This window comes from Pelophylax lessonae, assembly GCF_965119305.1.
Source record: "Pelophylax lessonae genome assembly, chromosome: 2".
NCBI classification, from domain to species: domain Eukaryota; kingdom Metazoa; phylum Chordata; class Amphibia; order Anura; family Ranidae; genus Pelophylax; species Pelophylax lessonae.
Genome location: NC_138769.1, coordinates 626,821,769 through 626,846,042, shown reverse-complemented (window position 1 = coordinate 626,846,042; position 24,274 = coordinate 626,821,769). Strand labels below are relative to the sequence as shown.

Genomic DNA, 24,274 nt, shown 5'->3' with positions numbered 1-24,274 from the left:
CCTCTTACCAGAAGTTAAACGTTAAGGGCATATATGAATATGACCGCTCCAAAGGTCATGCAGCCAGGTAGAAAAGTTCCCAGAAATACAGAAGGCACTCTGACACACTCGTGCTCCCTAGACTCTTACCGGACTAAAGCCAAACAAGAAGCCTGGTTCTATGGTGATGAGTGGTCCTGCCGGGGGTTACTGGACTCTAGGATGGCTGATGTAGTTGCTTGTGTCCAAGAGGAACAGACCCAGTCAGAAAGCCTGACGAAAGAAGATCCTGCCAAAGGTGGCTAGACTCTGATTTGCTGCTGTAACTCCTTAGTCTGGTTGACCTCAATAATAGGGGACACAACAGAGGGGACCGCAATAGTGCATTACCAACAGTAGATTTTTATTAAAACAAATGGTTGCACTTACAGTTGTGAAGACAATAATAGCGAGTTCCCTCACGGAGGAGCTGTATGGCGGGGTCCGCCTGCAGTGCGGACCGCTGCCTGGTCTAGATGTGATGACGCGGCGCCTCCTCTCTGACGCGTTTCTCCCGATAGGGCATCCACTTAGACACTCCTTTAATGTGACCTATAAACTGTACAACTCAATTGAAAAACAAACTTTGGGGGGGGGGGTAAAAATAGAAAACTAAAATAATGTAGTTGCATAAGTGTGCACACCATCTTATAAGTGGGGATGTAGCTGTGTTCAGAATTAAGCAATCACATTCAAACTCATGGTAAATAGGAGTCAGTGCACACCTGCCATCATTTAAAGTGCCTCTGATTAACCCCAAATAAAGTTCAGCTGTTCGAGTAGGTCTTTCCTGACATTTTCTTAGTTGCATCCTACAGCAAAAGCCATGGTCTGCAGAGAGCTTCCAAAGCATCAGAGGGATGTCATTGTTAAAAGGTATCAGTCAGGAGAAGGGTACAAAAGAATTTCCATGTCATTAGATATACCATGAAACAAAGTGAAGAAAATCATCAAGTGGAGAAAATATGGCACAATAGTGAAATTACCAAGAACTGGACATCCCTCCAAAATTGATTAAAAGACGAGAAGAAAACTGGTCAGGAAGGCTGCTAAGAGGCCCACAGCAACATTGAAGGAGCTGCAGGGATATCTGGCAAGTACTGGCTGTGTGGTACATGTGACAAAATCTCCCATATTCTTCATATGTCTGGGCTATGGGGTAGAGTGGCAAGACAGAAGTTTTTTCATACGAAGAAAAACATCCCAGCCCGGCTAAATTTTGCAAAAACACATTTGAAGTCTCCTAAAAGCATGTGGGAAAAAGCGTTATGGTCTGCAAGGTTGAACTTTGTGGCCATAATTCCAAAAGATATGAATATATCTTTAATATAAAACAACACTGCGCATCACCAAAAGAACACCATACCCACAGTGAAGCATGGTGGTGGCAGCATCATGCTTTGAGGCTGTTTTTCTTCAGCTGGAACAGAGACCTTAGTCAAGGTAGAGGGAATTATGAACAGTTCCAAATACCAGTCAATATTGGCACAAAACCTTCAGGCTTGTGCTAGAAAGTTGAACATGAAGAGGAATGTCATCTTACAGCATGACAATGACCCAAAGCATACATCCAAATCAACAAAGGAATGGCTTCACCAGAAGAAGAATTTGTGGAATGGCACAGCCAGAGCCCAGACCTGAATCTGATTGAAAATCTGTTGGGTGATCTGAAGAGGGCTGTGCACAGGAGATGCCCTCGCAATCTGACAGATTTGGAGTGTTTTTGCAAAGAGTGGGCAAATATTGCCAAGTCAAGATATGCCATGCCGATAGCCACTCATACCCAAAAATACTGAGTGCTGTAATAAAATCAAAATGTGCTTCAGCAAAGTATTAGTTTAAGGGTTTGCATACTTATGCAGTCAAATTATTTTATTTTTTTTATTTTTAATTCCCTCCACCTAAAAGATTTCAGTTTGTTGTTCACAGTTGTACAGTTTATTGGTCACATTAAAGGTGGAAAAAGTTCTGAAATGATCTATCTTTGTCTTATTTTTTACATCACGGAAAGCTGGCATTTTAACAGGGGTGTGTAGACCTTTTATATCCACCTTTTATATCCACTGTATACAACTTCCACAATCCTGACAGCCAGTACCTCACAGTATGACGTTCTGTACTCTAAATAGATGATTTTGGTTGTCATTATGAAGATGGGTGGTGCAATACATAGAGCACGTAAGAGAGACATACTAGTTTTTTGCCTAACTACAGATGACTGTGTAGTGGAAAGTAAGGGGGATATAAAGGGTCACAAGTGGTGGAAAGCATGGGCAATGGAGATCTAAATGTTGCTATTAATAATAAAATGACATTGTTATAAGAATTTACTCCCTGGATGCCATGTGGACCTTCTCTAAAATGGTTTGTAGTGCCTCACCACAATCTTTGCAGGATCTCTGGAATAGGTTGATTCTAGTCAACCAGAGGAAGAGGAGGTAGTTAAAAGACTGTGGTTTAACATGTTTTCTTTAACAAATGCTATACATATAAACCATACAAACACAGTGGCATTCTGTACCAGGCTGTGTATGATTATTAAGTATCAGGATTCAAGCATATCAAGATATACTGCACATTTACTCTTCAGAAATTGTGGTGAATTAAGTTTGTATCTTAAAATGTTCTCCATCAAATATAAAAAAATATGTTTAGTCCAGTTATGTGTTTCTTTAAAATTGTACCAACTAGTTTAAGTACATCTATCAATTACCTGATGTATTACCTCATTGATGTATCTTTATATACATTATACTCCCCATAATCCTCTGCACACCAGAAATCAGGCTGAAAGTGGGAGTGTCAGAAACTTCACTTTGAAATATAGGCTATGCTAGATTCCACAATGCTGTCAACTATTTTTAGTAACTAAGTCCTGCATGGGGAAGTTTTTAGATAGGTGAAAAAGCACATTGAGGGTCTCATTGATGTGTTGATGCTCAGTCATTGCCTAATAAACAAGCTGAATGAAGGGAAGTATCTCTGGAACCTACAGGTTCTGAACTGTGGAGGCGCCTTCTTCCTATAAAATGTGTCAGGAGTGTATGAATCACAAGAGGGACTGAAAAAAAATACATATAAATTGGCAGGTAGAGCAGTTTAGTTTTTACTGTGTGTTTTGCTCTTTGGCTAGAGTTCTGCTTTAAATCATCTCTTTTCTTCAACATGTAAAACACATGGGACTATTTCTTGAGAGCAGGCCAGGAATCCTTGACTATCTGCTAAATAACTTCTGGTTAAGGCTTTGGAAGCGTTTGCTATGGCTATCAATTTTGTTGATGAATTGAATTAACATGTGATATACTCCCTGGATACAGTAGTGTTATTGGTGCAGGGACTTATAATTTTCCTTAGATTTCCACATGTGCCGTATCCTGTCCTCACTATCACATCATGTTGGCAGGAACAAGTACAAACTGACATCATTAACAATGCATCACATATATTACACAAATTCCTAATGAAGGGATTAGCATATGTCTGTAGAGATGGATGAAGAACCACAGTTGGCAAGTAGGTATATCTGCCCATTAAGAATTCCCTGACATCCCCATGGTGCACTAACTATGATTACAGCCATAGACCTACCATAGGATTGCATTTAAATATTGTACTAAAGATGTCTTAAACACAAGAATTCATGGCTTCTGGGGTGCTCTACAGAGAACCAGACATGCAGGCTGTTAGCAGTATTTTTAAGTTGTTTTGTGGTGCCCTCTGCCACCCCAGTTGGCTGGATAGCCAATGTGCCCTTTCTGCATTGGCACACATAAGACCCGTGACTGGAAGAGCAGGGCAATCTATCACCCTTTTCTGCTAGAGGTTCAGTTCTAGGTGCTAGGACCCAGATTCACGTGTCTGTAAATACACAGCATGTTATGTCATTGCCAAGGATGTTGATGACCCATAGAGATTGCACTGGCGGGCAGAGAAGCAGTCTCCAACCATTTTTAAACATGGCAATTTGTTACTGAGAGTCAGTACTGGCAGTCCTGCTGTCCTGGGTCACAGCCTATGCTAGCATTGCAGAAATCTGCTGCCGCTTGTATACAAAGTAAGTGGCAGCATTCTCCTTTGAGCCCAGGGTGTCTTGATTATTTGCTTCCATGGCGCATGTTCCTGATTCCCTAGGCTCACAAGAAATGGGTTAAATTACACTTGGTATCATTTAACCCAGAGTAGACTGGCAGCACAAGATGGAGGAGGATATAAGGGGGCAGTGCTGAAGGGTGGAGAGTAGTGATAGACCGATTATCGGCAAGGCCGATATATCGGTGGCCGATATGCACTTTCCCTGATATATCGGTATCGGCCCCCGGAACTGGCCGATATTGCCAATATTTTTGTGATGTTATTCTACCTTCTGTGGCCGCCTCCCTCGCCTTGGACAGCCTCGTCTGGAGTCGGGACTAGTCTAGCGGGTGTGTATCACAGCCACACACCCACCCACAGCAGCCTGGTGCCAGCCAGCCACCCACATTCACAGGCCCTGTACCAGCCAGCCAGCCACAGGCACTGTTCCAGCAAGCCAGCCAGCCACCCACAGGCCCTGTTCCAGCCAGCCAGCCACCCACAGGCCCTGTACCAGCCAGCCACAGGCACTGTACCAGCCAGCCACCCACAGCCCCTGTGCCAGCCACCCACCCACCACAGGGTGCCAGCCAGCCAGCCACCCACCACAGGGTGCCAGACAGCCAGCCACCCACAGACAGGGTGCCAAACAGCTAGCCACCCACATGCCCTGTACCAGCCAGCCACAGGAGCTGTACCAGCCAGCCGCCCACAGGCCCTGTACCAGGCAGCCACCCACAGCCCCTGTGCCAGCCACCCACCCACCACAGGGTGCCAGCCAGCCAGCCATCACAGGGTGCCAGCTAGCCAGCAGCCATCCACCACAGGTTGCCAGCCATCCACCACAGGGTGCTACCCAGCCACCCACCACAGGGTGCCAGCAAGCCAGCCACCCATCACAGGGTGCCAGCAAGCCAGCCATTAAGCATTAAACAAAAATGAATATGTTCAGTACCAGATTTGTGTCAAAAATTATCTTTATTTTTCAAAACTTTAAATGTACAAAATATCGACCCATATCGTCCGATACCGATACGTTGTGACCAAAATATCGGTATCGGCCCTGAAAAAAACATATCGGTCTATCCCTAGTGGAGAGGATGAGTATTGCTGGCAATTTTATTTTTTTTTTGTACAGGAGGCAGGAGGGGCCATTTAAAAAAAAAAAAAAAAAACAATCTGTGAAGGGGCTTTAAAGTTGAGTAAACCTGTATCACCCTTAAGTAATATAAACTAAGGCTTTGATTATGCAGCAGGCACCAGAAGGTGCCCCAATCATACTTTGACAGTTTTTCCCTTTTACTGGTACCAACAGCACACAATACCAAAATGACATATCATCAGGCTTAAGGATTGGTCTGAGAAATGGGGTGTTTCCTGTGTTTAACTTCCAAAATGTTGGTATCAGCATAGCAGCTTTTGGGGTTATAGTAGAGCTTGAACAGGGAAACCCCTATTGTAACGGTATGATATGGAACTGTACAGCTGCCACGGTAGTTCATATGACATGATGGCATTACAGATTTACTTTAAGTTCCATATGTGCTGCTGTAAGATTATTGATTTAACCCCACACATAACAGTTATGCATCACTTTGCAAGGCAATATAGGTGTACTCCAAGTCTAGTTTCCTCTCTAATCTCCTCTTGATCTCCAGTAATAACTGCAATTTAAGAGATCCCTAAAACAATTACGTTTCCTTTTAATCAGTGCTTGCTTGTTAGTATAGCAGCATGTATAGTAAAACAGATGTGGTTTATTAATAAAGTAACAAGGAAGGGCTTTGGGCCAAGACCGGATAAATGTTATTAAAAAGTGTAGCTGACATTAAAGAAGCACTACAAAAGAAGCACTTCTTCTGCTCATTCATTCGTGTAAGGTGCATCAAAACAAAAGGGCTACAAAGGATTACAGTTTATTTTCTTCCAAAAATCAGCCACTTCCTTAGGCTCGGTTCACATATATGCAAATTGGATGCATTTTGAATGGCATCTGATTCGCATAACATGTGAACCGGCAGCCTTCTTATTCAGTTATTAAGTAAAAATTTGCACCTGAATCGCACCTGAACTGGTGAAGAGAACTGCACCGGACTCCCACACTGAAGCCACGGCCACATATCTGTGAACCCAGCCTTAAGCCCCGTACACACGATCAGATTATCGAACGATCTGTCATCCGTTTTTTGTGGCATGCTAGTCTGATGTGGAAAGTGAAGAGGTTATTTTCATACACATTTTTCCGTACAACAGAATTCTACTTCAGAAGTGATGTCATGTGTTGGATTGCTTTGTATGTGTTCTTTCGTCTCTGAGCATGCCTAGTCTTGCTCTTAAGATTTTTTTCCGTGGAAATCTGTACTAATGAGATGAAAATGAGATGTTGTTTTGACGGACGACAAAAATTATATAGCCTGCACATCAGGATTTTGTCGGCCGAAAAGTCGGAGTCGGCTGTCCAAAGCACCATACTAACAATCCGAAAATCGGCAGATCGGTAGTCGGACGAAATTTCCCTTCAGATTTTCTTATCATGTGTACGGGCCTTTAGTCGAAAAACCTACGTTCTGTTTGCTGCAGAATGTGACCCTTGCTCTAATTGCTTCTAATCATTAGAAAGACGGCTTGTCTGACCTCTGCAAAGAGACTACTGCTTCCCCACAAAAGCAAGTGTGCTTCCCTGCAGCTTGCTGGCAGGAGACAGGCTTTTCTACCCAAGTTGTGGCTACTTTAGAAAGAAAATGAACTGTAAAGCGTTAAACTCTTTTTTTTTTGTGTTGAAACACCTGTAATGCATTTAGGGGATTTAAACTGAGGATTAAAGTTCAGCTTTAATAACTATTATTTTAAATTGTGCTAAACAATACAAAAAGTAGTACAAAAGTGAAACTTTTTCAGTATTGTCCCTGGAAGCGATGTGGCACCACTAATCAAACCAGTCCATACATAGGAGTGGGGGATTGACCAGTGACCCATACCAATCCCTACAGAGAGGAATACCAAGAGCAAAGCCTGCTGTGTATACAACGCTCTTTTGAGTGTATATGGAGGTGAGCGGCCATTGCACTCATTGTAGGATAACGGTTGTTGGGATTTATTCACATGCTGACACATCCTGTGGAAATTGAAGATTCACATTGTTTATGCATCTGAAGCACCTTATTGATTTATCGTTTATTATTTTGCACTTGGCACATGGACACCTTTTTTGCTATGAAGTTTACTTATCACTAGTGCAATATATTAATTTATTTCTGTACTTTGCACATGGACATCTTTTTTTTATGATTGTTTACATATCAGTGCAATATATTACAGTTTATTATATGTTATATATATTTTGGATTGCACAGAACTATCAAGTTGTGGACTATACCGATTGATTTAGTTTGCACCAGCACTTTTAATTCACCATTATTCAGGTTATTTGCACATGTTTGCACATAGTCACTTTATTATGTGATTTATGATTTTGTGCTCATGTATTGTCATTTAATCATTGAACACAATTTTTGCCATTAAGGAGTTCACTACACACTTGAACACACAGTAATTATCTTGTCTATGTCAATTGCAGTGAGCTTGCAAAAGAAAGAAAGAAAGTAGCGCCGCGGATTTCCATATTTCCCTATTCTATGTATGTGGTATTTTGTAGTATGTGGTGACACTACAAAATTGGCTGCTCTTTCTACATACTAATTGGTTTTTACACTTGGATACATTTTTTATTTATCACACGTCTTATACTTCATTGGTAGCACATTGGCCCTCTTTTTATCTATATTTTTCAATATTAAAATGATGAACGTTGGGTAGATATTTTCACTGTAGGCTCTTTCAGATGGATATGACAAGACACAAAAAAATTCCAAGCTCTCGTTACCAACCAGTCTGCGACCAACCGAATTGATCTGTCCAACAGTATGCGTTAAAAACAGGGGTTTAGTTGCACAAATTTGCAAATACATGCGTGAACCACAGAGCTCCGACAAGGCACCCATTTTCTGCGGTCCTAACTCTAAATTCTGTGAGTCTCCAACAATGGAAGCACATGCATTTAAATGGATAGGTGTAGGGCAGATAAACCTGAAGGCAGCCCATCCCTTCTTAAAGGTACAGGGGCACACTTAACACCCAGCCTATAGCATCATGGCAGCAAAGGTGTCAGTGCTTTGCCTGGCCAATATAATCAATAGCACAAACAAGTGGTTACTGCCCTCACCTGTAACTGGTCTCTGCAGTAAGGAGCATTGGAAAGGCAACACATATGACAAGACACTAAAAAATTCCAAGCTATTCTTTTCGACCAGTCTGCGACCAACCAGGAGGACAACCTGACAGTTGTAGGCTTTTCTACTCAAGTTGTAGGCTTTTCTACTCAAGTTGTGGCTACTTTAGAAAGAAAATGAACTGTAAAGCATTGAACTCTTTTTTGTGTTGAAACACCTGTAATGCATTTAGGTGATTTAAACTGAGGGTTCAGTTCAGCTTTAATAAATATAATTTTGAATTGTGCTAAACTGTAAGTATTTAGTACAAAAGTTAACATTTTTCAGTACTGAAATGATGAACGTTGGGTAGATATTTTCACTGTAGGCTCTTTCAGAGGGATGAATATACTGTTTACTTTATTGAAATGCAATTTATTGTGGTTTAGAGAAAAAAAAATGATCTCGAAAGAGATCAATCTGTGTCAGAAGTTACGTTAGTCTAGCTGCGTTTAATGAATGTCAGAAATCCATGGCTCATTATGAGATTGTGGTGCTGAAATGTGGAAGAGTGAAACTGCTTCAGTCATTAGCAAAATTGCCTAATATCACATTTAGCACTAGTTGATAGACATTTCTATTTTGTCTTGCATGCTATGGAAGAGATAGAAGGGCCAGAGACTGACAGATGCCTCCCCAAGAGCCATGAGCAAGGTGATACCTGCCTAACATTTTCAAGTGCAGAGCCATAGCTATTGCCAGCAATGACAGTAGGGCAAACTTCTAATCCTTTATTTTTCTGCATAAAAGATCTTAGTTGCTCATTATTGCTTTTAACCACTTCCAGACCTCCCACCGCATATTTACTTCGGCAGGGTGGCCCTCCTGCTCGAAACGACGTAGGGCTACGTCGGTCAAGCGCCTGCAGCTAGGGGGCAAGCGCGCGGCGGCACGCTCCCGCACCCACTCAGCAGCGGGACTCCGATGCACGGGGCTAGCGGCTCCGATTGCCGCTTGCCACCCGCGATCGTTCCCCGCTGACAGAGAAGAACGGTCAGCTGTTGTGAACACAGCTGACCGTTCTTCTCTCTGGAATGATCACAGAGCTCCTGTGATCCTTCTATAGAGGATCACAGGTTTCTGTGATCATTTCACAATCCCAACCTCCATACATTTAGAATCACGCCCCTAGGTACACATTTAACCCCCTTGATCACCCGCAGTGTTAACCCCTTCCCTGCCAGTGTCATTATTACAGTAACAGTGCATATTTTTAGCACTATTTACTGTAGTAATGTCACTGGTCCCCCCAAAAGTGTCAAAAATGTCAGTTAGGGATCCGATCTGTCCGTTGCAATGTCGCAGTCTCGCTAAAAATCACAGATCGTCACTATTACTAGTAAAAAAATAAATAAATAAACAGAAATCATATAAATCTTTCCCGTAGTTATATATATATATATATTTTAGCAGAGACCCTAGAGCAGGGGTGTCAAACTGGCAGACTTCCAGCTGTTGCAGAACTACAAGTGCCATCATGCCTCTGCTTGTGGGAGTCATGCTTGTACCGGCCCGCCTTGCAATGCCTCATGAGACTTGTAGTTCGGCAACAGCTGGAAGACCGCCAGTTTGACACCTGTGCCCTAGAGAATAAAATGGTTTACGAACGTTGGGGGAATGGAGGATCCAGTCTTTGGTGCTCCTTTTGTTCAGTACTGTTTTAATTTACTATGTTAATGGCATTGTATTTTTGAATCTTGCATTTTCGGACAGGGTGACTCTGACCGTGGAGCTTGCCTACCTCGGTTTAGTCTCCACCTTCAGACCTTCGCCCCCCACTAGGCCTACGCCCCTTTCTCAGGTCTTACCTCCATTGGAAGGTAGACCCCGGGGTGTTTTAATTTTGGTTCTCTAAGTTTTTTTCCCCTTCTATCTACCTTTATTAACCCTCATCCCCCGGCTCAGGTTTCTCTGAGTCTTCCTTCCCCTTACTTCTTTTCCCCTTCCTCTCCCAGTTCCCCCCTCTTTCCTCTTATCCACCCCCCCCCCCCTGTCCTTCTCCCCCCTCTCCTCTACCCTATGCTGCTCTCCCTCAACTACTCTTCATGGATCCCGTGCGGGTGACCTCCCTCAACGCCAGGGGGCTTAATGTGCCCGAGAAGAGACATGTGCTGCTTGGCGAGCTGCGCCGTCTCCATGGTGACGTCGCTTTCATCCAAGAAACTCACTTTAAAGAGGGGGTCTCCCCCTCCTCCAGAATAGATTCTACCCGTGTGTGTGTACCATGCCGCCAACTCTGAATCCAAATCCAAAGGGGTGTCTATCTTAAACTCGAGTCGTCTCCCATGGACCCTCCTGGTAAGACGGACGGACCCGAGGGGCAGATTCTTGTTTCTCAAGGGCCGCCTAGGAGAGGTTAAGGTTACTCTCACCACAGTGTATGCCCCAAACGTACACCAGGATACTTTTCTCCGGAAATCCCTGGCATCCTTGCTGGACTTTGCGGAGGGCAAACTCCTCCTGTGCGGTGATTTAAACCTTCCGATTGACCCATTTTTGGATACCTCCATGGGCACCTCATCGGTCTCCCGAGGTCTGCGGCGCCAGGTTCAGGCCCTGCTCCACGACCTCCAGCTCGTGGATGCATGGCGTCTCTTAAATGCGGGAGAACGTGATTACACGTACTTCTCCGTTCCCCATCAGGCATACTCTCGCATTGACCTATTTTTGATCCCCCATCGCCTCCTCCTGTGCGTGGTAGACGTAGAAATAGGTACCATCACATGGTCAGACCATGCCCCAGTGACTTTGACGGTCAACCTTCAGGGGTACTCCCCGGGACTCTGATTGGCATTGGCGGTTGAATGAGAGTCTCCTTCAGGACCCAGAGGTCCTGGCTGATGTCACTCGACAACTACAGACATTTTTTCAATTGAACACCACCCAGGATAGTGATCCGGGAGTGATCTGGGAGGCTCACAAATCTGTAAATAGAGGTGTACTCATTAACCATGGGGCGCGCATTAAAAGAGACTGGGAGGCTTGGCTGGATGGACTGCTTGTTGAGATGGTGGCCCTGGAGGGACGTCACAAGCGGGGTCCGGACCGGGGGACAGGTCTGGAGCTGTCTCGCCTTCGGGCACAGATTGCTGATCTGCTGCACTACAGAGCGAAGGCATTGCAAAGGTGCAAACGGTTCTCATACGAGTCAGGAAACAAATGTGGGAAACTGCTGGCACGTTCCCTACAAGATCAGCAGACGGCGTCCTATGTCCCTTTTTTACTGGATGCCGGAGGCTCCAAGGTCCATCTTCCGAAGGACATCTTGCGGTGCTTCGGCGCCTTTTACTCACGCCTGTATGTCCTACCCCAACAGTGGTTCCACCTGACAGCTACGTCATCCTACCTGGACTCTGTAAGCTTACCACGCATCTCGTCTCTGGACCGGGAGGAGCTGGACTCTCCCTTCACCCTAGAGGAGCTTTCTGCGGTCATCGCCTCGGCAAAGAGGGGAAAGGCACCTGGACCGGATGGTTTCACGGTGTCATACTATCAAACGCTCCACGCTATCCTGGCTCCCCCCTTATTATAATTATTTAACGCGGTTGGTGCCTCCTCTTCCTTTCGTGAGGAAATCCTGGGTGCCCATATTTCCATTATACCCAAGGACGGGAAAGACCCCTCGGTCTGCGGTAGTTACCGTCCGATCTCGTTACTCAACGCAGACCTCAAATTCTTCACCAAACTTCTGGCCCTACGCCTGCAATCCCACCTCCCTGACCTGGTCCATTTGAATCAAGTGGGGTTCGTCCCCACACGTGAAGCTAGAGACAACACGATCAAAGTCATCAATCTAATTCACCAGGCTCGGCGCTTTAATACCCCATCTATTTTCTTGAGCACCGACACGGAAAAAGCGTTCGACAGAGTCAGCTGGCCCTACATGTTCGAAACCCTCCGTCGCTTTGGTCTGGGTTGCCGGATGATGTCTTGGATCCAAAGTGTGTACACCAATCCTAGCGCTAAGGTGAAGGCGAATGGGGTCCTCTCTGACCCGATTCATATCTCTAATGGTACGCACCAGGGATGCCCCCTGTTGCCTCTGCTTTTCGCGCTTTCTTTGGAACCCTTCCTAGCCAAGGTCCGATTGAACGCGGACATTTCGGGACTCTTCGTTGGGACGGCCACATATAAAGTCTCAGCGTACGCCGATGACCTTCTCTTCTCCCTTTCCCAACCCTTGATTTCCCTACCATGTCTTCTGAAATAATTTGAGCTCTTTGGCTCCGTTTCCAGCCTGAAAATCAATTTTTCTAAATCGTAAATCATGGAGGTGGCCCTATCGCAGGCTTTACAAGACCTTTTGACCCATAACTTCCCCTTTAGGTGGGCGCCGGTGGGACTTAAATACTTGGGCACTTTGATCTATCCCAATCCAGCGGATTTGTTCCGTCTGAACTTTCACCCTCTCCTTGCGACTATCCGCACGCTGCTTGCGAAGTGGTCCATAGGGCTCCACTCCTGGTTCGGAGGTGCAACATCCTAAAGATGTCGATACTCCCCAAGCTGTTATTCTTGATGCAGACGCTCCCGGTCTCTATCCCGGTGGCCTTTTTTAAAAAGGTAGAATCCATCTTTACCAACTTTGTCTGGTCTGGGAGGAGACAGCGACTGGCTAGACGCCTACTCGTACTACCTAAACGGCACGGAGGAGTGGCACTGCCGGACACCAGACGCTATTATCAAGCGGCCATGCTAACAAGGTGGATAGATTGGGAGCGCCACGCAAGCCTGAAGCAGTGGGTCACCTTGGAGACCTCCTTATTCTCCTTCTATCTACCTAGAGCCCCCGTGTTGCCTCGTGACATCCCTGCCGAGGTTCGGCAACACCCTACCATAGGACCAATGATTAGATCATGCTCCTTGGTTGTTTATGGGAAGAGCCTCTCGGATGGTCGTAGCCCGCTCCTCCCGATCCTGGGGAACACACGTTTCCCTCCAGGCTGCGTGAAAGACAGATTTGGCAAGCTGCTTCGGGAAGGTACCTTCCAGGTGTCACACTTTGTCACAGGTAATAAGTGGCCATCTCTATCCCAACTGACTTCGCCGGGAGGCGTTTTTCACCTATCCAGGTGGCAGGCATTGCAACTTCTTCATTTTCTCTGTGAACTGGGTCTCCCCTCACTCTTTACAAGAGACCTGACGCCCTTTGAACATTTACTGGTGACCCAGGGCCACATGCCACATGCCCTCTCTCAGTTATACGCACTTCTCTCTCAGCCACCTGAGGACTTTGTCCTGCCGGGTATCCTCAAGTGGGAGGGGGAGCTTAATCGGACGTTCTCCGAACCCCAAAGACGCAACATCATCTGATTCTCCCTGAAATCCTCCATATGTACACGTATCCAGGAGTCCAACTACAAAATTCTCACCCATTGGTACTACTCCCCGGCCAGGCTCAGCCATATCTTTCTGAAAGGAACCTGATAGGTGTTGGCGGTGTCAGTAAGATAGGGGTACTTTATCCCACGTCTTCTGGAGCTGTCCTAAGCTTAAAGACTTCCGGACCGAAGTACGGCGCATTTCCCAATTGATGACAGAACGAGACATCCCTGATGACCCAGCATTCTTCTTGCTCCATTGCTCGGGTATGGCCCCGAAACGATACAAACGCTCTGTGTTACGGCATCTTACGGATGCAGTAAAATCATGCATAAGTCTTTGCTGGAAAATCGCAACTCCCCCGACAACGTCCCTTTGGTTACAGAGGATGAAATGGATTAATGATCTGGAGTACTTGGTGCTCACTGCACGTGGTAGAAGAGAGCAATACTCTAAAACGTGGGCTTGCTGGAATACGTTTATACTTTCTGATGGGGGTCGGCCCTGAATGACTCCCTCCTGCAGCCGGTGACCTGACTGGCGACGGGGGTCACCCGTACGGGATGAACACGCGCACACCTCTTCTGTCACCACCATCATCCGCCCTTTCTACACACCTTTTTCTATCCGTTTCCTTACCGGTACCACACCCGGCGTTATCTCTCCACCTTTTCTTCCCTCCTTCTTTTCCCGATCCCCTTTCCCCATGTTTCCGCTCTGTGTAATCCTATTCCCTTTATTCTACTGTCAATATATTGACCGAATGGTTTGGGTCTCCCATGTATACTCTTCCCTGTTATGCCGAACCCAAAACCCATGCTGACCATAGTTGTCATCTGGTACAATACTCAAAAGGCTGACCCCTATCTCTCCTTCGAGTGATATGCATACGTGCACAATGATTCCTTGTTTATTTTGTTACTGAGACTCAGTCTCTTGCACTTTATGTTCTTGTTTGTTGACTATTTTATTTTTTATTTGATTGTGTTTCGCTGCACTTTGTATCTTGCCTATGTTTTCTAAAATAAAGAATAAAGAATTTGAAAAAAAAAAAAGAAAATCACCAGCAGGTGTACAAACCCAGGAACTCCAACATAAAGATTTCACCAGTAAAGTCCCCAGGAGATTAAAAAAAATTAAACAACAAAAAAAAACCCAGGTGGTTTAACTCCCCAACAGCTCCCAAAATCTGAAATATCCTATTTGTGTCGACGGACCCTTGCAACGGCAAGGTCATTTTTTGATAGTATTAAATTACAAAATTACTTGAGTTACAATTATATACACTGTACCAATTTCTTAACAAAATTGGAGTTTTCCTTTAAAAAGCAAATGTGATTTCTAAATTATTTCAGTCTGCCCTCACAACCAGCATGATTTTGCTTCAGATGTGACAGATTCAATTTGAGTTTTGCATTCGTTTTTTGCTGACATATGTGTGAGGCCATTTATTTTTACTGTGAACCTGTCCAATGACTTAAGTTTAAGTTTGACTTTCGTTTACGAAAGACTGTGCCTTGGATTAACCTCTGTGTTGATGTCACGTTTGCCAGAAATCTATGTATCTGGAGTTTAGGTTTGCCTCTTGTTTTATTGTAGTATATGGTATATGTGAACTATACAGCTTCACGCTCATAGACATCCTATAAACAGTTGAAAGATTTCAGGCACGTTTTTGGACAGCAATAAAACCAATATTTTTGCTGTGAGGCACAATTAAAACAAGCCATTTTGCTATGTACACTTTCCAGAGCCGGTTTCCTAAACACAATGGCACGTGTGCTTACTTCGTAAGCTGCCTCAAGGAGATCTTCAGGCTCTAACAGGCAATCAATGCAAGAGTTAGCCACGATACCGCGCTGGGTATTTATTGCTCACACATAGGATCAGTTCAAGGTAGGATGCAGACATAAATAATTCTTGTAAACTTGCCAAAATTTCAAAATAACTTTCAGGGATCGCTTTGCTCCTGAAGTGAATTCATGAAGTACTTTTTATATGACTAAATTTTATGTATTTAAATACTCCTCTTAAATAGCAATTCCCAGCAACAAGTAAAATCCTTTAGGGCTCCTTCCCATCAGCAAACCGTACTGAATGCAGGGTGGCAAACCGTACTGAATGCAGGGTGGCAAACCGTACTGAATGCAGGGAGGTACCATGGCACATGGTGTGTGCTGGGAGGAACAGTGCTTTGGTGCTGATCCAGGGGCATCCCGCCGTTTACTTTTTTCTTGTTAGAGTTCTATTGAATTGTCATAAGTGACATTTTATTCAGTTCTGTTCACTGCAGTGGCATTGTAATGCAGTAGTTTGATAGTACTGCATGCAGCTTATTGTTCTCAGCACACTACGCAAACTTGCTTCACAGTTGCCCAGCTCAGCCCAACGCAAATGGTGTGATTGGGCCCTCAAGAAATTGTATTCATCAGTACTGTGCCGAAGGTAATATATTGCTCAGTTGCAGAAAGGAGGGGTGCAGGGTGCCGGTGGTGCGTGGAGGCTGTTGTCTGGCAGCCTGTCTGATGGTGCTGTGGTGGTGGAGGACTCTCAGTGGGGCTCCACTTCCTACTTCCTGTCAGCCCGACATCACTTCCTGTGAGATGGAGGGAAAGATGGGCGTTGCTAGCTTTCGGAGCATCCGTGCTCCTTCATTAGGCCGCCTAAGTCCTTCTGATATTATATAGGACAGAAGATCCCAACAGCAGCTTAAGTGTAGAAAGACGGCATTCAGCAACAATGTGATGAAGCCATGCAGCTTACAAGAAAGTATGGACCCTCATATTATAGAGTGATCACATCAAGCTTTATAATGATATATCCAGAACTCCTAGTCACCCCAATGATGAGGGAGACTATATCTTTAGGGCCAGGTTACCATAGGCTTCATAAATCACACAGCAGAAAATAGTACTAGCACACATGCTTCTGACTCATCCATTCATTTCTTACTCTACTCTTGCTCGGTTCACACTGCTGCGACAGCAAAGTCATACCACTTTGCCTGTGACTTTGCCCTGCGACTTCCTTCCAACTTGATCCGACTTGGATGCTATTTAGGAGCCTGTACAAGAGCTAAAATCGCACCCAAGTAGTGCAGGAACCTTTTCTAAAGTCAGAGCAACTTGTGTAGCGTCAGTTAGGACGGCTCTAATAGGAAAACATTGAATTTGACATGTCATGCGACTTGGGGTCTCACAAGACAGATCCCATGTTGCAGCAGTGTGAACCAAGCCTAAAGCCTAGTACACACCAAAAAAAACCTGACACCTCTGGTCGGAACCGCTGTACTAACAATCCTCTTTCATTACAGCAATCTCCCTTGCTTAGCTGTTGTGTTCTGATAGGGAGGTGCCCATCCCCCCCCCCCCCCGCCAGAACTCTCTGGCCTTCGGCTGAGAGCACTGATCGGGAGTTGGTTGGCTGCTGGTTTTCCAGCGAACACGTTCAGTTGGCCGACTTCTGTCAGACCGGGCGTCATACACAAGGGCCGAATGTCGGCTGGTTTTTATTGAACCGGCCGATGTCACGTGTGTATTAGGCTGATTTTATCTTTGTGTTCCAGGCTTCAGTCAGATCAAAATCACCAGTTATTATTATTATTATTTTACATTAATTTTGATTATTTTTTTCCAAGCGCAGATATTATATTTTTATTTATCAAATCATAAAATTACTGGTGTCATAGCTGATCACATGTGCAGCACCATGGCAGTTGAAGAACAGAGGCCAAGATGGCAGCTTCTTAGGCTGAAAAGGACTAAAAGGTTTAGTTCCCCTTCAATATAACTAAGAAAATAAAACATAAAAAAAGTGGAAAAAGAGATGAAACCAGCAACAGGAGCATTCATTGCAGGACTCGGGCACATGCATGGCTAGAACACAGATGGCCCTAAAGGACACAGTCCACGCTATATTCTGAAATAAAACTGCTGTTGAAGCTCTTTGTCAGAACAAGTTCTATGGAACATTCCTTCAGGCTGATTTTATCTTTGTGTTCCAGGGTTCAGTCAGATCAAAATCACCACAGTTTATTAAGTCTAATAATGTAACACATAGCCCTCACTGCCTTGCAACACTTAGCTTCCATTGTATGTGTATCTGGTTTGACCATCATTCCCTATTGATAAACGCCGTGCTATACACTGATTTGCCAAGTAAGGCCGGGCTTAAATCCAGGTGTGCCAAGACAGTGCTCCCAAAATGTGTTCCAGATGAATTCTAAAATAACACAATCTACAAGATGACATTTCCACTTCCAGAGGCTCCGCTGTAATTATTCCACAGCCCAGTCAATTTGTTTCAGGCTGGTTTTGATAAAGTAGTTGCAAGTGGCTTGCTGAGGCTCAGATGTTGGCCTGCGCTACATGTAACATTGTGTGGTTAGTGTTACAACACTCAGAAAACAAATACTTCACACCTGAGAAGTTAGGGGACTGTGTGAAATTGGTTTGAAAGCTTTACTTCTTTTCTTTTTAATATCCCCGTAATTGTGCAGCCAGATGCATTGGAAGTTTCCCTTTAAGTCACGTTTATACAAACTTTTTTTTTTAATAATGTGCTGGAAGCAATGTTTATTTTATTGCAAAGCCTTTGGGTACCAATTATATATGTTGTGTCTCTGTTTATGGCCAATACATATGGAAACCCCTTTTGTCACTTTTGCACAGGTTTTCTAGCAAAATTGACATTAACAGGTTTAGATACCAAAGCACTTACCAGAAGTTTATAGACATATATTTTATTCATGTATCATATCCAGGACTTTTTTTTCTGAAGTTAAATTTGAAATACAGTATATGAATATTTCATATTTAGCATTTTCTGTAGAGAGGGAGTCTTTCTGGATTTTATTTATCTGCAGGAGCAGTTGAGAACTGCAGAGCTAGTGATGGACTTTCTTATTTGAAAACCCAGATTGCTTTGCAATCTAAGCAGCTTAAACCATCCTGTATTAAATGTTTTCTTGTCTAATAAAAGTTTTTAGCGTATATATATATATATATATATATATATATACATACACACACACACACACACACACACTATATTACCAAAAGTATTGGGATGCCTGCCTTTACACGCACATGAACTTTAATTGCATCCAAGTTTTAGTACGTAGGGTTCAATTTTGAGTTGACCACCCTTTGCAGCTATAACAGCTTCATCTCTTCTGGGAAGGCTGTCCACAAGTTTTCCATTCTTCCAGAAGCGCATTTGTAAGGTCAGGCACTGATGTGGAAGAGTCTCCACTCTAATTCATCCCAAAAGTGTTCCATCAGGTTGAGATCAGGACTCTGTGAAGGCCAGTCAAGTTCCTCCACCCCAAACTCCCTCATCCATGTCTCTATGGACCTTGTATTGTGAAGTGTTAAAACACTTCACAATTATTTTTGCACTCCCATTCAGTGTGTGTTTTAAAACTATATATATATATATATATATATATATATATATAGATATATAATATATGTGTGTGTGTATATATATATACATATATATATATAAACAGGTATATATGATATTACTACATAATTCTTTGCCTTATGTGCACCCAAAAAGTACAGTAAACACCAAAAGATCAAGATAGCTTGCTTATTTGTCAGTTAAGCCTTATCTAAAATTTTATATCAATTTTCCCCAAAATAGTAATATATAATCATAATAATGTATATGGTGCAGAAGCACATTTTTGCATGACTTGAGTCACATTCCTGTTAAAATTTATCAGAAAAAAAATTGGGACAATTCAGCTGAGTCAGACCAAAGCCTTACCAGATGTGACCATGTTTTTCTGATGATTTCCATTTTTGGGTCCAACAGTTGTGACTGTTCCTCCAAGATCTATAGGCTTGACCGTTTTAATACAGCCTTGTAGCAGTAGAAGGATTGCACTTTTTGGAGAATTTTAACTGGAAAGGATTAGTTGAAATCAAAAAATTCCAGATATTTTATCTGAAGACTGGTGGGGATTCCCAGTAATGTAGCCATGGCTATGGTTTATAATTTATAGTTACAGAGCATAGAGCTTTGTATATCTGTATGTTCCCAGAACACTTATAGGAGGTGACGTATTAGTGAAGAATGCAGCTCTCACTTCAGGTTGCTGGGAAAAAAGTTGAACTTAGACTGATAAATTGTATGAGTCATTTTTCTATAAGAGCACATATTTGATGCTCATTAGTAAAGCAGAACAATCAGTGTTAGATTTTAATGATCATTTGAGTATGCAGTCAGACACTTTCATATTAGACACCGGAGCCATATATTTTCTGCAAGAAATTGGCACAGAGTCTGTGACCACAGTGCTGGTAATGTAACTAGCCGACCATCTGTGGGTGTAGTTCTTGGAGACTGAAAGGCGCTATACACTTTTCCTCCCTTTCCACATGATGCAGATGTACATTTACAGTATACTGACACTTTACTGAAGACAAGAGTCATCTGAAAGTCCTTTTAGGTTTTAGTTGTAGGTGTATCCAGCAATTAAAAAGAGTCAGTTTGAAACCTCAGGACATCGTAAAAAGCAACATAGACTTAGTTTTCTGAGGTATGAGATGTATTAAGTCCAGCCTGAAATATAAAAAAGAGTGTTAACTTTTCCTGGAAATCTATAACTATATCACTATCAAATTGTGTCTGTAGGTGCATTTGTGTGTGTGGTGACCAAGGGTGACCCTAAGACAGGACTACAGAAAACTTCCTCTTCTCTATAACAAGGGGTGAAGAGTATTGTAGTCCACAGACATAGCTGTAAACCATGCTGACTGTTCAAAGTGCAGCACAGAAAGTTATTCGCTCACAAGATTTATGCCAGGATCAACAAGTATTTTTGTACACTTATCAAACAGATACATTAAAACACTTTCAATTGTATATCTAACACACCAAGATGGAGCAAAAAGAAAAGTTCATTGCGAGGTTTACATATACTTTAAAAAAAAGGTATTAATTGCTAGGGTTTACGTAGACTTTACACCATGTCCCTGATCTACTCAAGCTTCATTGTCAAAATAAACATTTTAGGACAGCAAATGTCTATGTGCAAAAAGCCTATTCTCTTTCGAAGCCTAAACTCCTTTGAAAATCAGGACTTATGTAAGGAACTGTAAATTTCACTGGCTGTGGACCCATGCATGTGCATCTTGCTTTGTAGAAACAGAAGTGTCACATTCTAGCTGTTCTGCTGGCCTGGGTTTATGGCCTGCCCAAATCCAGACTTGGGACAAAAAACATCTATTGTCCTTTGGGACTTTCTGTGCAGCCCTCAGGGCCCCTGCAGACAGTAGTCTTGTTTCTTTATTGCTCTGTAATTGCAGAGTCTCATGTAATGTAACCTCTAACTATGTTTGCGAATCAGAATACTTTATTAATCCCAAAGGGAAATTATTGTTAAAGCATGCCCCCTTTCTCCAACACCTACAGCATATTTGTAGTCTCTGACCTTATCTTGTAGCATTTTCATAGTCTCTGATTATCTCCAGTTATATGACAGCTTTTTGATTTATTACATTTACTAAATAGTATGTGTGGCCCTTTGGTTATGTCAGGGGGTGCATTTCAGACCCGCTATATCAAGAAAGTTGATCTCTACTAGTTTATTGCATCATATCTGGTAGTAGTTAGCCACATTCAACTAGACTTGTTCTGTAATTTTAAAGAGATTTTGCACAGTACAGAACAAGTCCAGTGGAATGTAACTAACTACTGCTAGATATAGCATGACCTGGATATTTATTAATCTTCACCAATACATATCGCATCACAAACCTAAAAAGGCTAAAAATATACATTTAAGTCAGTAACATCTGACCTTCCCTGTCAGACTCCGAAACAGCCATGCTCATTGCTAAGAAGACCGCTGAATCCAATGCATGCTCAAAGTGCATCTCTCCAGCTGTTAGTAAAGTAAGACTCTTAACCAGCCATACATGGATTGAAATTTGGCCAGTTTAGCAGACACCAGCCGAATTTCAATGCATATATATGGGCACCCTGCCTATCTACCAATTGACTTCAGTGCAACCAACCTGTTGGGTTTTTCCTGATTGATCATTGCTGCCAGCTGTAGCTGGCAACACTAGTAATTGAGCTTTCCTCCCCATCAGAACACAATAGCATAGCGGGAGTAATTCCACGCATCCATCATCCATCTCAAGTAAGTGGATGGGGGCATCGGATCATTTTTGTTTCATTCAACCAGTGAGTTGAACGGAAAAAAAAAAAAAAAAAAAAAAGATTAATGTATGGGCTGCCTTAGCAAGTCATAGGAGCCTGAAAAGCTGTATCGTGCTCAAACCTGTTCTGTTTAGTATAAGATTGCTGAAAAAGCAGTAAAGCAGAAAAACAAAATGTTAGCTAGGGAAACCCTTGTGGAAATCAGTCATTTTATATCATAGTCGTTTAAACACATTGTTTGACATCTGCAATACATATTAAGTTTTGTACTACAGAAGGTCACTTTCCAAGTAGAGAGGCTTGGTTTGGTCTAAATCTGGTTTACAGCTGTCACGTCAGAAAGACCGGCATAATTTGTAACTTCACAGTAGCTCTCTGACATTTTTTTTTTTGCTTCTGCTTTTCAGAGTATCTCCACTGCAGAAATCTGAAATTGTAGACATGGTAAAGAAACATGTCAATGCCATCACCCTGGCCATTGGAGACGGTGCCAACGATGTTGGAATGATCCAGACCGCACACGTTGGAGTGGGGATCAGCGGGAACGAGGGCATGCAGGCAACCAACAACTCCGATTACGCTATAGCTCAGGTCAGAGGCCCCCTGAACAGCTGTTGTAGACTGTTGACAGAGGTATCAGCTACATATATCAAGAGGCAGCCTCTGAATCTAGCAAATTCATAGAGGGATATCATCTTTGCCACCACCAAAACCCAAGGCCAGCACCTTGGATGCCCTAGTGTACTTTACAGCATCCAGACCCACTGAGAAATGTTTTATAAAGTTTAGCATTTCTTAAAAGCAAATGTATAGCTAGCAGTAGTAGGGGAGAGGCGCCACGTAGCACACTTGTGTCTAAACATTCATTCTAAATATGATATATGTGACTCCAACTGGTTTCCAAGAAAGATTTATAGGTCCATGAGTTCAAAGATGAGGAGTGAGGGTTTTTATACTGTATATTTGCACCATGAAAAAGAATGAAAAGTGCGCTAACCTAATATATAAAATCAATAACATAACATTTAGTGATAAGCACGTATCAATATAGGTGCAAAACATATAAATTCTGTGAATAAGTCCGTGTTAATCAGTGGTACAAAGATGAGAAAAAACACAAGTCTCTCAAAACACGTGGAGTATAAAAAACTCAAAAAATCAAAATCAAAACAGGTGTTCTGTGTCAAAATAATCGTGCCACTCTATGAGTTCAAAGATGAGGAGTGAGGGTTTTTATACTGTATATTTGCACCATATCAGCACTGAACTAGTGAGTCCTATTTTGAAACGAAAGCGGGGGGGGGGGGGGGGGTGTGTCATTATTACCTGGTCTAAATCCTTATTACCTTTACACAAAGGGGTAAAGTGTGTGTGCATTCATTGAAATCTGTACTAAGAAATGTGTGGGCTGCTATGGGTGCCTTTCTTTCTGAAAACACGACTTTTCTGACTGTCATATGGTTTCAGTGGCTTGAGTATTTTGGGGGCAAGAGACAGGCAACTAGTTCAAGAAGGGGGTTAGAAATGGCAATCTATGTATTTCTCTCAGTCTAGGTTTCCTTGCTCAAACACAAGAACTTCTTGCTCTCTCTGGCTTCACTGTGACACACTCTACAGCCATATCTAAATAGAGATGAATGGGAATTTGAGCTATCAAAATTTTAACTAAATACTGAGTGCATTCACTGCAAAGGGGCTGTACAGTCAGAAGGTCTTTTGTTTTGATGCATTCTATGCATTAAGGTAAAAAGCTTTCTGAGTGCAGCAGATTCTCTCAGCCCCCCTAATACTTACCTGAGCCCCCTCTCTATCCAGTGATGTCCACAAATGCCTAAGCTGTCCAGGACTCTCTCTCTCCTGATTGGATGAGACTCAGCAGCGGCACCATTGGTTCCCACTGCTGTCAATCAAGCTCAGCCAATCAGGAGAGAGATGGGGTCAGGACTGAACTGCAGCTTTGTGTCTGAATGGATACATGGAGCTGCAGCTTGGCTCGGGTGCCCCCATAGCAAGCTGCTTGCTGTGGGGGCACTCGACAGGAGGGAGGGGCCAGGAGCTGCAGCCAGGGACCTAAGAAAAGGAGGATCCGGGCTGTCCTGTGCAAACCATTACACAGGGCAGGTAAGTATAATATGTTTGTTATTTTAATAGGAAAAAAAACAAGACTTTACAATCATTTTAAGTGTGTTTCCATGTAGTTTTTTGTAGTTTCAAGATACACCAGGTTATTTTACCAGTGATTATTCTCACCAGACGCATGTGCAACTCCAATTCTAAAAGAAGTTGGGACGCTGTTTAACATCGACATAAAAACAGATTGCAATAATTTGCAAATCTCATAAACCCATATTTTATTCACAATAGAAAACACATCAAATGTTAAACCCTTTCACTGCCAGGACTGTGCGGTGTACGGG

The 24,274-nt window shown here is 43.1% G+C and overlaps 1 protein-coding gene across 1 annotated transcript in view; it reads left to right on the top strand.

Annotated features, from left to right (window-relative positions):
• Positions 1-24,274, top strand: part of ATP8A2 (ATPase phospholipid transporting 8A2) — a 979,867-nt gene that overhangs the window by 538,636 nt on the left and 416,957 nt on the right. Inside the window, exon 26 of the mRNA XM_082246766.1 lies at positions 22,265-22,448. Within this exon, the coding sequence (XP_082102892.1) occupies positions 22,265-22,448 (184 nt within the window). The remainder of the gene's footprint in view (positions 1-22,264; positions 22,449-24,274) is intronic.